Source organism: Leptinotarsa decemlineata, unplaced genomic scaffold (assembly GCF_025532065.1).
Source record: "Leptinotarsa decemlineata unplaced genomic scaffold, Ldec_3_MD MMD2_tig00004307_RagTag_RagTag, whole genome shotgun sequence".
Taxonomy (NCBI): Eukaryota; Metazoa; Arthropoda; class Insecta; order Coleoptera; family Chrysomelidae; genus Leptinotarsa; species Leptinotarsa decemlineata.
The window spans coordinates 8,784,158-8,796,996 of NW_027412606.1; the positions used below are offsets into that span (position 1 = coordinate 8,784,158).

At 34.6% G+C, this 12,839-nt stretch overlaps 2 protein-coding genes across 2 annotated transcripts in view; one reads left to right on the plus strand and one right to left on the minus strand.

The window, feature by feature from the left end:
• LOC111515519 (probable RNA-binding protein 46) overlaps positions 1–2,867 on the minus strand; it is a 56,104-nt gene extending 53,237 nt beyond the window's left edge. The window contains exons 1-2 of the mRNA XM_074178934.1: positions 2,767–2,867; positions 2,419–2,705 (exon numbers count right to left, since the gene is read on the minus strand). The gene's annotated coding sequence lies outside the window, so the exon portion shown is untranslated. The remainder of the gene's footprint in view (positions 1–2,418; positions 2,706–2,766) is intronic.
• Positions 2,868–3,912: 1,045 nt separating this feature from the next.
• LOC141483980 (uncharacterized) lies at positions 3,913–8,349 on the plus strand. Its single transcript, XM_074179118.1, has one exon. The coding sequence runs from the start codon at positions 3,913–3,915 to the stop codon at positions 8,347–8,349; it is 4,437 nt and encodes a 1,478-aa protein (XP_074035219.1).
• The last annotated feature ends 4,490 nt before the right edge of the window (positions 8,350–12,839 follow it).

The window sequence follows — 12,839 nt, forward strand, 5'->3', positions numbered from 1 at the left end:
AATTACAACAGAAACTACCGAACCTAGAATCTTGAAGTATACAGATAGATTCTTTGTATCTGAAGCGAATCAGTAATTTTCAATCCAAGGGGGAAAAATAGGGATTCAAAGATTGTACCGAATTTCATAGGTTTTGAAGTTGGAAACCTGAAGTTTTGAGTTAATAAAAAAATCGGGAATCTATATATTGGTGTAAAAATCAGTTTTCTTTTCATATGTTTGTACCTCGATCCACGACGGTCTGCTTTATACCATTCATGTTTTAAATATTTAATAAATCAGACTCAAATTAGTGCTTTTATTTATATTATATGTGAATATTCATATTAATATTCATATAGAACAATAATGATGTAGATAAAAGCTATAAAATAATTCGTATGGTCCTAGGTAGCAGTCATCACCCCACTCTCCTCAGCAATCTACGGTATTGATCAGATTTAAAAATAATAAAATCGTTGGGCGTAGCGTAACCTGAGTAAATATGTGAATACTTCGCCCAATGATTTTCATCTGATGAGTATTAGATACTATTTTGCAGGTCTGCAGGTCAGCAAATTTTTCTCAGTAGACATTGCTCTCGTAATCTTGAAGGACATAAATTCTTGCAGGTCGGGTCTGCCATACATGAATCTCGACCAGGTTAATCATTTTCGCCAAAAACAATTTCGAACCCCCACCCAAAAATTTCACAATTCTCAAAAAGTGGGAAATACATTTTGCAGGCCGGCGGAAATTCTTGCAGGTCCGGTCTCCCAGATATGAATCTCGACCAGGTTAATCATTTTTGACAAAAAAATAAACCTTGCAGGTTGGCGGAAATTATTGCAAATCGAGCCTCCCAGACATGAATTACGACCAGGCTAATCATTTTCGACTGGGAGACCCGACCTGCAAGAATTTCCGCCGACCTGCAAAATGTATTTCCAATTTTTTGAGAATTGTGAAATTTTTGTGTGTAGGTTCCAAATTTTTTCTGTCGAATATGATTAACCTGATCGAGATTCATGTCTGGCAGAGCCAACCTGCAATAATTTCTGTCCTCCTTACAAGAGCAATTACTACTGAGAACAATTTGCTGACCTGCAAAATTAGTATATTATGCAACGATCATGTAATGATGGTTATTAAGACACGAGCATTAACCGGGATACGAAACGAGCCGAAGGCGAGTTTTGTATGGTATATGCGAGTGTATTAATAACCATTACATGAGAGTTTCATACGCTATTTTTTCTAAACCCGATAAATAATGAAAAACTATAAATATTATATTTGTATTGAACACATTTACAGTAATTAACTCATATTTAAAAAAAAACACAAACTTAATGGTATTATCATGGATATATGAAAACTATAAAGATTCTAATTATATTTATATTGAATATAACAACTGTAATTAATCTGATCTTTTAAAAATATTGGAGTCGATGGTATTCCTTCTATATCGCTGTTTTCAGACATTTTGATAATATAGGTAGGTAATATGAAAACTGATTTTGACAAATAAAGCAGTTAGTTACTTAGGTTAGAATCTAGGACAAACAAATGGTTGATAATCTGTATCGTTATGAAAAATCTGTATCAAAATGGATATCATTATGAAACGAATTATGGTCATATAAGTGTATTGTTAGAGTACGGGTGTAGAAAATAGTTATTTATACCCACTATTAGTTGGCCCTTTCATCTGTAGATAGATTATAAATTGAGATGAACAAGGAATGGTCAGTGTATCAGTCGTTATTTCCTAGTCGCTAGTCGGGCTAGTCGCTTTGCGAAAAAATAAACCTGCCTGAATCACAAATATAATGCTAGTTCATTTAGCATTATACTTGTGCCTGAATATTGAATGCGCACCATTCAGTTTCGGGGTGCGGGACGGGAGGAAAGCAGAGCGAAACTTTCCAGTGGCGGCCCATAAATATATTTAAGAGCATAACAAGGCGATACATAAAATAATACCAGAAAAATAAAAGAAGAAATATTTGTTTCGGGAATATGAAAGAGAAATATTATATTTTGGTTAAAAAAAATAAATTTACTGGTTTCTCACCTACCTTTTTCAATTCATAATTATATAAATATAGCTCTTATTTGTTATTTTAAATCGGAAATTTTTGAAAGTATAAGAACGGTTGAGAAATTTCGAAATAAGCATCAACATTCAAATACTCGTTTCACTTATATATACATACCTACATATTCCGTATATGAAAGGATATATGTTTAAGGAACATACACTTACTCGAGTATGACCACTTACTCGTTTAGAGTGATCGAATGGCCTCGATCCGTTTAATATAATAAGTTTCCGAATGACAGAGACCATTTTTGGCTATTTTCAAGTGTATTCTGATGGTCATGATGGTCAATATGTGGGGGTTGAATATATGACAGAGATAAAAAACATACCATTAACAATATCTTCGAACACACTCGACTTTACTCATCCTTCACGAGTTGAATCTGATGCGTGGGTGTACCCAAAAAACTTTAGGAGTTTTACTTGTGTGGTCGTCTTCCTGTTAACGGCAACACTCAGAATTTGAAAGATGTACAAGGTTGTAGAGGAACTTTAGGAGAAGGCACTTTCTAAAGTCCCGCTGGGTTTAGGTTGAAGGTGGGTTCAACAGAGAGATACCAGAATTCAGAGACTCAAAAACAAAGTTTATTCTTGGATTTGTTTGAATATAACAGAGCTAAAACAATAGAACTTTTCGGTAATGGAATAGAAACAATATTTAAACAGACTAGACCCACCTAGAACCAGGTAACACTTGATATTTTGATAAAAATATCTAGGTTTACACACTCTAAGGCTTCTAACATTATATATTCAATGAACCAAAAAAACTAATCTCATTCCTGATCGAGTTTTCAGAGTTGGTGGTTTTTTATAACTCTCAAAACTAAAGATTTTCGTACCTTTTGATTCTCCTACTGACATCTCTAGGCGAGAGGCGCAACCCTTCCAATTCTGGTTAGAGTTCTATAATAATTGTTGATAGATTATAAATCATGCCGAGATGTATATTGTTCCGTTACAAGCGAATCAGGAAAGATTATTTTTGTGCAAATAAAAATGTTAAATACGTAGGAGGGTTACAGAGGGCAATTTTGGATAAAACGAATTTCAAAATTAAGAATGGCGTTAAGCCAGAAGTAGTACAAAAAAACTGGACCGAATGAGAGGAATCGGTATTATTGACAACCTGCTAAAAGGTTTCAGATGATAAGTAAGTGTTGAAACCTAAAAAACGAATTGAATTTTAGGATGACATTAGCGTGATGTATACTTTTCAAACTTCATTTAAATATTTTAAGTGTGATTATGGTCAGCCTTAATTTTTTTATAACAGTTCACTGTTATTGAAAAACGACCTTGTTATTAAAGTGTGGCAGGATCAGGCTTTTTTGACGCGAAATTCAAGATTTTGTTCATTGGCTATATCTAATACCTCAACATTCATCAAGAAACGGCATTAGACATTGACACGTAGTTTATTACGAAGAGTGATCTAATGTTGGAATGTTGAAATTCTACAATGTGAAGAGGGTTCCGCTTTTAAGCTAGCAAGTAGGTACATACACTGTACTTACTGTACACTTACTGTACCCAACTACTTTCAAAATATTACTTTTGTTGTGAATTAATTTCACATCTAGTATTGTCTAGTATTGAAGTTGAGATTATTTATTTGTTTTATATAGTTACCATTATTGTTGTCAGTTTTGTTTTTGATTAAAAAGCAAAAAAGTCAAATATAATCTTATTTTGCCGAAAATAAGTAGTTTGCCCAAACATTTTGGTCCTTCGAGTTTTGTTCAGTGCCTTTTCGAGTTGAAGACGCATTCTAAAAAGGAAATTATTGATTGCTGTCAAATTTGTAAAACCCCAATTGAATGATGTCACGAGAGGAAGGTGCTGTTCGAAGAACTAGCAGAGCCACTGCTGGAATCCCGCCGTCGAAATATACGCCAAATGAATCAGTTGAGTCATCAAAATCTATCAAGTCAAGTAGATCAACTGCAAGTAAATTGAAAATATTGAAGTTAAAGAAGTTGCAGGCTGAAAATCAACTACAGAAAGAATTAGAAGATAGGCAATTGAAATTCGAACAACAAAAATTAGAACATTTAGAACGTGAAACTGAAAGAGAGCTAGCTATTTTGGAGATTCAAACGTCTATAGAAGCAGAAAAATCTTCAAAAAGAATTGAAAGTAGTAGTGAGCAAAGTGAAAGTGTGGAAAGTAGCATACATAAAAAAAGCATTGAAAGAAGTAGCAAAATGAATTCTCTTCGATACTCCAAGTTATCAGATATTTCAACAGAAAATACTCATGTCAAAGTTGTTGACTGGTTATTGGACAATAACTTTCCGTATTCAAAGCAGTTAAACCCAGAAACCGAAAAATTAATGAATGAACCTAGCACAACACATCAGTTTATGAAAGAATTCACTTCAGCAATGACAGATGCTTTCAAATCAGTAACCAAACAAAATCAAATCCACAACGAATCTTCTAAGGTATTCTGCAGGAATGTTGTGGGGAAAGAACTTCCTTATTTCTACGGAAATGTTGAGGATTGGCCGATGTTTATTTCTCTATATCAACGAACCACTGAAACATGTGCTTACTCTGATGAAGAAAATTTGCTACGCTTGCAAAAAGCCCTGAAAAATGAAGCTTTAGATGCAGTGAAGCCACTATTTGTATCTCCAGATAATCTCAATGACATACTTAAGACGTTAGAGGCTAGATTTGGACGACCTGAATTTATAATGGAATCCATGATGAATAAAGTGAAATCATTACCACCCGTAAATACTCGTTCTCCAATATCCTTTATAAAATTTGCCAATTCGGTTCTTAATCTTACTGTCACCGCAAAATCGTTGAAAATGGAAACCTATATCAACAATAGCCAACTTCTTAGTCAGCTCGTTCAAAAATTGCCAGAACACCTTCAGTTCCAGTGGGCAAGAATTATTGTCAAGAAATACAAAGACATACCTACACCATCGTTGAAAGAGTTTTCAGAGTGGTTACAAGAAGAATCTTCAGCAGCTTGTTTGTTATGTAAACCTTCTATTTCACATTCTGCATCAACAGTCCCGTATATGGACAAGAAAAATAAAACGAACGTTTTTATTGGATCAGAAAACTCATCAATGGAAAAGTACTGCCGATTTTGCTCTAAATCTACTCATTCCATATACAAATGCGACCATTTCCTGCGTCTCGACACTGATAAGAGATGGGAATGGGTGAAAGAACAAAAAGTTTGCTTTTCTTGCCTCAATTCGTCTCATCGTACTTTCAAATGTAAAAATCGAAGACGTTGTGGTCTGCAGAAATGCGAAAAATACCATAATCGCTTACTCCACCCGAAAAGTGTTGTAAATCCAAACCAATCGCAGGGATACAACTTGCAAACTCAGTTAGCCGCTTCCAATATCACAGCTGAGAAGAAAGAAGAGGAATCACAGAATCCTGATTGTTTTAATAATGAGCATTTTCTTCAGATTCAAACCGAATATAAAACCGTTTTACTTCGAATAGTTCCTGTCACTGTCATCGGCCCCAAAAAGTCGATGAAAACATATGCGCTCTTTGATGAAGGAAGCACGGTTACATTGATGGACTCCAACCTTGCCGAGGAGATAGGAGTGGATGGTGTAAATGATCCATTAAAAATGTATTGGACCAATTGTACTTCCTATACAGACGACAAATCGAAACGTGTCAATTTGAAAATTCAGGGAACGCTCAATCAGAAAATTTTTGACATGTCAAATGTAAGAACAGTTTCAAATTTGAAGCTTCCTGTTCAATCTGTAGATGTCAAAAATTTAGCGACAACTTGGAATCATCTGTCACGAATTCCATTGGTCAATCTCAGGAATGCTAAACCGCTGATTCTGATTGGCCAGGACCACATCGATTTAACAATAGCCAGAGATGTTATACAGGGGCCTCCCAATGCACCTGTTATTTCAAAATCCAAATTAGGATGGGTGGTTCATGGAAACTCTTCATATTTCAAACATCGAGTCGACTCTCATTATTCTATGACATGTTATATGAAAAATGATGTTTCTGAAGATGACGAATTGAAAGAACTAATGAATGAAACTATTCTGATGGATAATTTGGGAGTTGAAAATGATAAATTCAATCATATTTCAGAAGAAGACAAAAAAGCGTTCCAACTCATGGAAGAAACATGTCGCCAAGTAGAGAACAACCACTGGGAAATTGGTTTGCTTTGGAAGAAAGAAAATATCGATTTGCCAGAGAGCAGAGCTACCGCGTTGAATAGATTATTCACTGTAGAGAAGAAAATGCAGAAAGATCAGCATTTTGGAGAGCAATATTCCAAAAAAATAGAAAATTTCGTTGAAAAAGGATACGCAAAAGTTTTGACTTGCGAAGAAGCCGCCGTTACGTCTCACAAAACCTGGTATTTGCCACACTTTGCAGTAAAACATCCTAGTAAACCACAAAAATTCAGATTTGTATTTGATGCCAGAGCCAAAATAGATGGAATCAATTTGAACGAAAATTTATTAAAAGGTCCTGATCTTTTGAATTCCTTAGTAAACATTTTATTCAATTTTCGTCAAAATCGAATAGCTGTAATGGGAGACATCGAAAAAATGTTTTTAAGGATATACATACGAAATGAAGATCAGCGTTTTCTGTGGAGGGGAAGAAATAAAGACGGACCTATCCTTACTTACCAAATGGAATCCATGATTTTCGGAGCAATCTGTTCTCCAAGCTCTGCGATCTACGTCCTTCGTGAAAATGCTAAAAAACATAGAAAGAAACATCTAGAAGCAGTGAAAGCTATTGAAAAATATCGTTACATGGATGATTACTTAGACAGTTTTGAAAACGAAGCAGAAGCCATTGAAATTGTTCACGAAGTCATAAACATCCATAATCAAGGCAAATTTAGAATGATAAACTGGGTCAGCAATTCTAGTCATGTCCTGACAAATATACCTGCTGAAATACTATCCAAAAGTAGTACCGATACTGAAAAGTTACCCACGTCTGAAAGAACTTTAGGTTTAATATGGTATACAAAAGATGATGTTCTCAGTTTTCCTGATACATTTTTGAAAAAACATGAAAAAATAATTGTAACAGACAATATTCCCACGAAGAGAGAACTATTGAAAGTGGTAATGTCAGTTTATGATCCACTTGGCCTGTTAGCAGCTTTCACTATACAAGCCAGAATTTTGATGCAAGAAGTATGGTCACATAAAATTGCTTGGGATGATAAAATCACTCCTGATCTATTTAGAAAATGGAAATCTTGGCTATCTGCAGTGTATAAAATAAAAAAATTGAGAATTCCTCGATGGTATGGATTCAGCAGTCAAATTGTTGAAATTCAACTACATACTTTCACGGATGGCAGTGAAAAAGGATATGCTGCTGTGTCATATTTTCGAATGAAAGACTCCAGTGATCAGATTAAAACGTCTTTGGTAATGGCTAGGTCAAGAGTCACTTCCTTGAAACCCATGACAGTACCTAGAATTGAACTTCAAGCAGCTCTTCTCAGATCAAGATTGGCTAAAACTATCGAAAATGGCCACAGCATAAAAATAGATAAAAAATTCTCTTGGATTGATTCTAAAATAGTTTTAAGTTGGATTGAGTCGCACCCAAGGAGTTATAAGACGTTCGTTGCCAACAGAATTGGAGAAATTTCTAATAATACAAATCCTGATGAATGGCATTGGCTACCGACAAAGTTCAATGTAGCAGATGAAGCGACTAGGGGTGTCTGGAACATTGATAACTTTCAGAATTCGTTTGAAGGTCCTCAGTTCTTGACTTCAGAAGAAATTTTGCATACTCTTATAGTTGAAATTGAGTATACAGTGAACAGCCATCCCTTAACTTATGTGTCTTCTGATCATCAAGATGTGGAAGCTTTGACACCCAATCACTTCCTTATTGGGAAGTCCAATGAAGTGAATCCACTAGGTATTTCTGCTGATACAAATTCACATCTTAGAAAACAATGGCGAGTGGCACAAAGATATGCGGACCTTTTCTGGAAACGGTGGATACGAGAATATGTACCCTCGCTGATAAAGAGAAGCAAGTGGCAGTTCAATAGTAGCGATGTTGCAGAAGGAGACATCGTCATTATTGCGGATGATAGTTTTCCCAGAAACTCATGGCCAAGAGGAAAAGTTACGCGAATTTTTCCTGGTCCCGATGGCAGAGTACGGGTAGTCGAAGTGACTACAGCAACAGGAGTTTATCGTCGTCCTATCACAAAAATCATTTTGTTGAAGCCAAAGCAGTAATTTGCGAACCCCGGAGGATGTTGTGAATTAATTTCACATCTAGTATTGTCTAGTATTGAAGTTGAGATTATTTATTTGTTTTATATAGTTACCATTATTGTTGTCAGTTTTGTTTTTGATTAAAAAGCAAAAAAGTCAAATATAATCTTATTTTGCCGAAAATAAGTAGTTTGCCCAAACAACTTTTGCTAAAGTCTGGTGCGTTTGGAATCTTCAACAATAATTATTTCTCCGTACTTCATTTTTAACAAAAGATTTATTAGTATTCTGATTTTTAAAGACCGTATTGAAAAAACTTCAATAACTCGAAACAAAACACAGAAAATGTTTTTCAGATTCCGTGTAAGAGAATGAAATTTTTATTTTTCAAAAAATTCCATGTCATTTAAAAAATGTCCAAACTATTATCTATTGAAATTTATTTAATTCCAAATTTCCAACACCCAATCAAGAAACGGCATTAGACATTGACACGTAGTTTATTACGAAGAGTGATCTAATGTTGGAATGTTGAAATTCTACAATGTGAAGAGGGTTCCGCTTTTAAGCTAGCAAGTAGGTACATACACTGTACTTACTGTACACTTACTGTACCCAACTACTTTCAAAATATTACTTTTGCTAAAGTCTGGTGCGTTTGGAATCTTCAACAATAATTATTTCTCCGTACTTCATTTTTAACAAAAGATTTATTAGTATTCTGATTTTTAAAGACCGTATTGAAAAAACTTCAATAACTCGAAACAAAACACAGAAAATGTTTTTCAGATTCCGTGTAAGAGAATGAAATTTTTATTTTTCAAAAAATTCCATGTCATTTAAAAAATGTCCAAACTATTATCTATTGAAATTTATTTAATTCCAAATTTCCAACACCCAATCTTTATGCTGACGGAATTAGTAAACTTGTGTTACCTACGTCGGCAAACTTATAACGATTAAAATGGCGCTTATTTTGATAAAATTAAATAAGTATTCACTGAGATATACCTATTACAGTTCCAAGTAGACTTATAAAACCGGACAAAACTTTCGAAACCACCTAATATTTATTGAAAGTAGGTACTGTGTACTGTATTTAATTTTCACTATATTTCAGCCATTTCACAGAGTTTGTCTTGTTTGCAATTCGTCAAATTTTTGTTTCCATCTTTGCTCGATGTATTTTGATACGTGAAGAGAATGAATAACTTTTGACGGGTATGACAGGAATAATATTAGTCCGAATAGAAAACCCCTTAAATAAATGCCAATAAAATATACCTAAAGAATTCTTGGCCCATCAAATTCAACACTACCCATGGGGATCTTGAAAAGTACAGAAGATAAATAGTTGTTTGAATAGGGGCGAAGCAGGGCCGTCGCCATGAGGGGGGATGGGGGGAGCCTTCCCCCTGCTTTTTCGACTTGGAAAAAGTTGGGAAATTTTGGGCCGTGAAGATAGAAAAAAAATAGTAAAAAAATGAATGAAAATTAAAAAAAATCAAAAGAGAGAAAAGAAAGAGAGAGGTAATAAGTAAAGGGGCAGAACCAAGAGAAGGTTGGGATTTCTCAACATGCATAACTTGGAGATCCCATACTTTGAAATTCTGAGTTGTTTGAAAACTTCAAAAAAGTTTAATTTCTCCCAAGTAAGAGAACAGTCCTGAACAGTACACAAATTTTAAAATGACAATTTTACAAAATTAGCAACTTTTCGCTGTTTTTTCGACTTGGAAAAGTTGTGAAATTTCGGGCCGTGATAATAAAAAAATAATAGTAGAAAACAATAAGCACAATATTATTCAAGTGTTGTTTCCTTTCATTTGTATTGATTATTCCTATACATGGTAGATATGATGTAAGACCAAGGACCAAGGTCCTTGGTCTTTTGTATTCTACTTTGGACCAAAGTCCAAAGTAGAATAATTCCCATTATTATTTTTATAAGTACCAAAATTTATTTTTGTTTGTGCATATCCTAACGGGCATAATCATTCAGCCAATCTTTGGATAGCTAAGTAAGAAAATCAATATATTATAGTAGTAACTAATCCCTCGGCTTTTTTCGAAAGTTGGGAAATTTTGCTGGTGGGGTTGGGAAAATTTAAATTCCTTCCCCCCCCCCTCTCCTCCCGGTATTCCTTTTCGCTACGGTCCTGGGGCGAAGTTATGTATTTACTTACGTGATTAACACGATGTCCGGAAATATCTGAGAAAAATGGTTTTCATTTCTATTTAACTTCATTTGGGGACATTTTCAAAAGAATTTATTTATATTGTAACTTATTTGTCAAAACAAGATGATGAATTTGTAAAATTCCGATTAGCTCCAGACATCACATATAATCGGAACCTCCATCATCTCAATAAGCTATGAAATTTCTTCCTGATTTAACGGAATTTGTATCTCTCACGGTTTTCGATATTTTCTTACTGGCTCTCATTCTCTTGGACACAGATTATATTTCAAAATTTCTCTAGGGTCACCTTAGTAGCTAATCGACCTTCCGAATCAGTCAGTACAGTTTTTTGTTATGCGAATTCGGAAACACTTTTTCCAAGCTTTCTCTAGAATTCACGTTGGTGGATTCTTTTTTGTTAAAGACGAAACAGAAGCACTACAAGAAAATCCTTGAGCCGCTCTAAGAGCGGTGCCTGTGCGCCTGTGCCTTCCATTTGGAAAACCCCTCTCAGGAAGTTTATTCCACATAAAACCACTTTTTCAAACGAAAGAGTTCTTAAGCAGTGAAGTTCGAGGTGCACTGAGTTGAACCTCAAAAAGATGAGCAGCCACAGTCCATCGCGTATTTCTGATATGTACCGCTCTTGGTGAAATTAAATGTCCAAATCACTTGAACACTTTCCGTGGAAATATCTAAAGAAGGGAGACATATATCCAACCTTTCTTCGATTTTCCAGACTGTCAAGATTGCAAGTGTCTTCAATCAGGCGGAAGGCTCTTTTCTGGATGGATTCCAGCAGATTCAGGGTATGCTTAGTTTGCATACATGTGAACAATACTCCAAAGAAGGTCTGATAAGTTTTTGTGGAGAGGCTTTTGCAATTCCAGCGACATGATTGTGCGCCAAGACATATTAGTATCCATTTTAACCCCCAACAACCTTATAGAAGCAGAAAGTGGAATTGTTTGACCTGACATTATTATATCCGGTCCGGAGACATTTATTATTTTATAGAAAACCAATGCCGGATAAATTTTCAGAGCTTGTGAAAACTGAAAATATTCCAGGGGATTTATGAGGAAGAATGATGGCGGTTGATAGGCGAAAGATTGGATGACTAAACAAAAAATATAGGAAAAATTTTCCAGAATTTTTGTTTCTCAGATATCTCCGGAGATACTCGAAATTATGACCCTCTAAAATACATTTTATTAGTCAGAGGAATTTAAAACTTTGTCCAATTCAATCTTCTTTCTATCTCGTATGGATTCTAACATCCCAATTGTGAGTTTATTTTGAAATACCCTGTATACCATTGATGAAGTGGAATGCCAAAACATATTTTTTGGGAGTTATGTAATATAAATAAAGTTATAATACCTCCGATAAACCAGCCATACTTTGCATTCCCTGAAAAACCATTGTGAATATTTCGTTTTTCCCTGATATTCAACAAAGATCATCAAACTAGCGTTTCCTAGTGGCAATATTTCTCGATTGTCGTGTGCGGAAGAAACAGAAATCATCAGTACCATCTGAATCTACTAAAAAAAGAAGAATTCTTTCATATTAAAATCGGTCGATTTTGTATTTCCACCTATCAACGTAAGGGCATAAGGGCGGTATTTATCAGCTATTCTTCACCAGAGGGCGGCACATGAAAGACGTCGTTTTGGTCTCTCATACCTCAATGTAGTTCCGATATTTTGTGTCTATGTCTATCTATACTGATGCATGTGTCATGTTTTTATTTTATTCTCGAAGATGAGTCTGAGAGCTCTTTATGATATTCATGAGATGACTGGTATCTATTCCATTTCGTACAAAAGTACAATTTATCAACTTCACGTTCAGTTTTGTTGTCGTACCCAGTCTTGAATAAGAAGTCATAATTTTCCTCATACTCCAAAAAGTACCTACCTATCAAATGCTGGAAATTTGAACAACAAAGCCTAATTTATATACAACAGGTTGCTTCTGATAAAACAAATGTTTTTTCTGATATTTTTAGTTTCAATGATGTTCAAGGATTTAAATTTTTGAATATTCACGTTTTAACTTTTTTGATAAATGTTGGTCATTTCAGAAATTATAAGTATTGTATTATTTATTGAAGTCACTGTATTTCATTTTTACATTTTAGTCATTGTACATTATCAATTTTACTTTCAGTTTTGCTGTTGTACCCTGTCTTAAATAAAAAGTCATAATTTTTCTCATACTCCAAATAGTACCTATCAAATATTGGAAATTTGAACAACAACGCCCATTCATATACAACAAGTTGCTTCTGATAAGAAAATGTTTTTTTCTGATTTTTTTTAT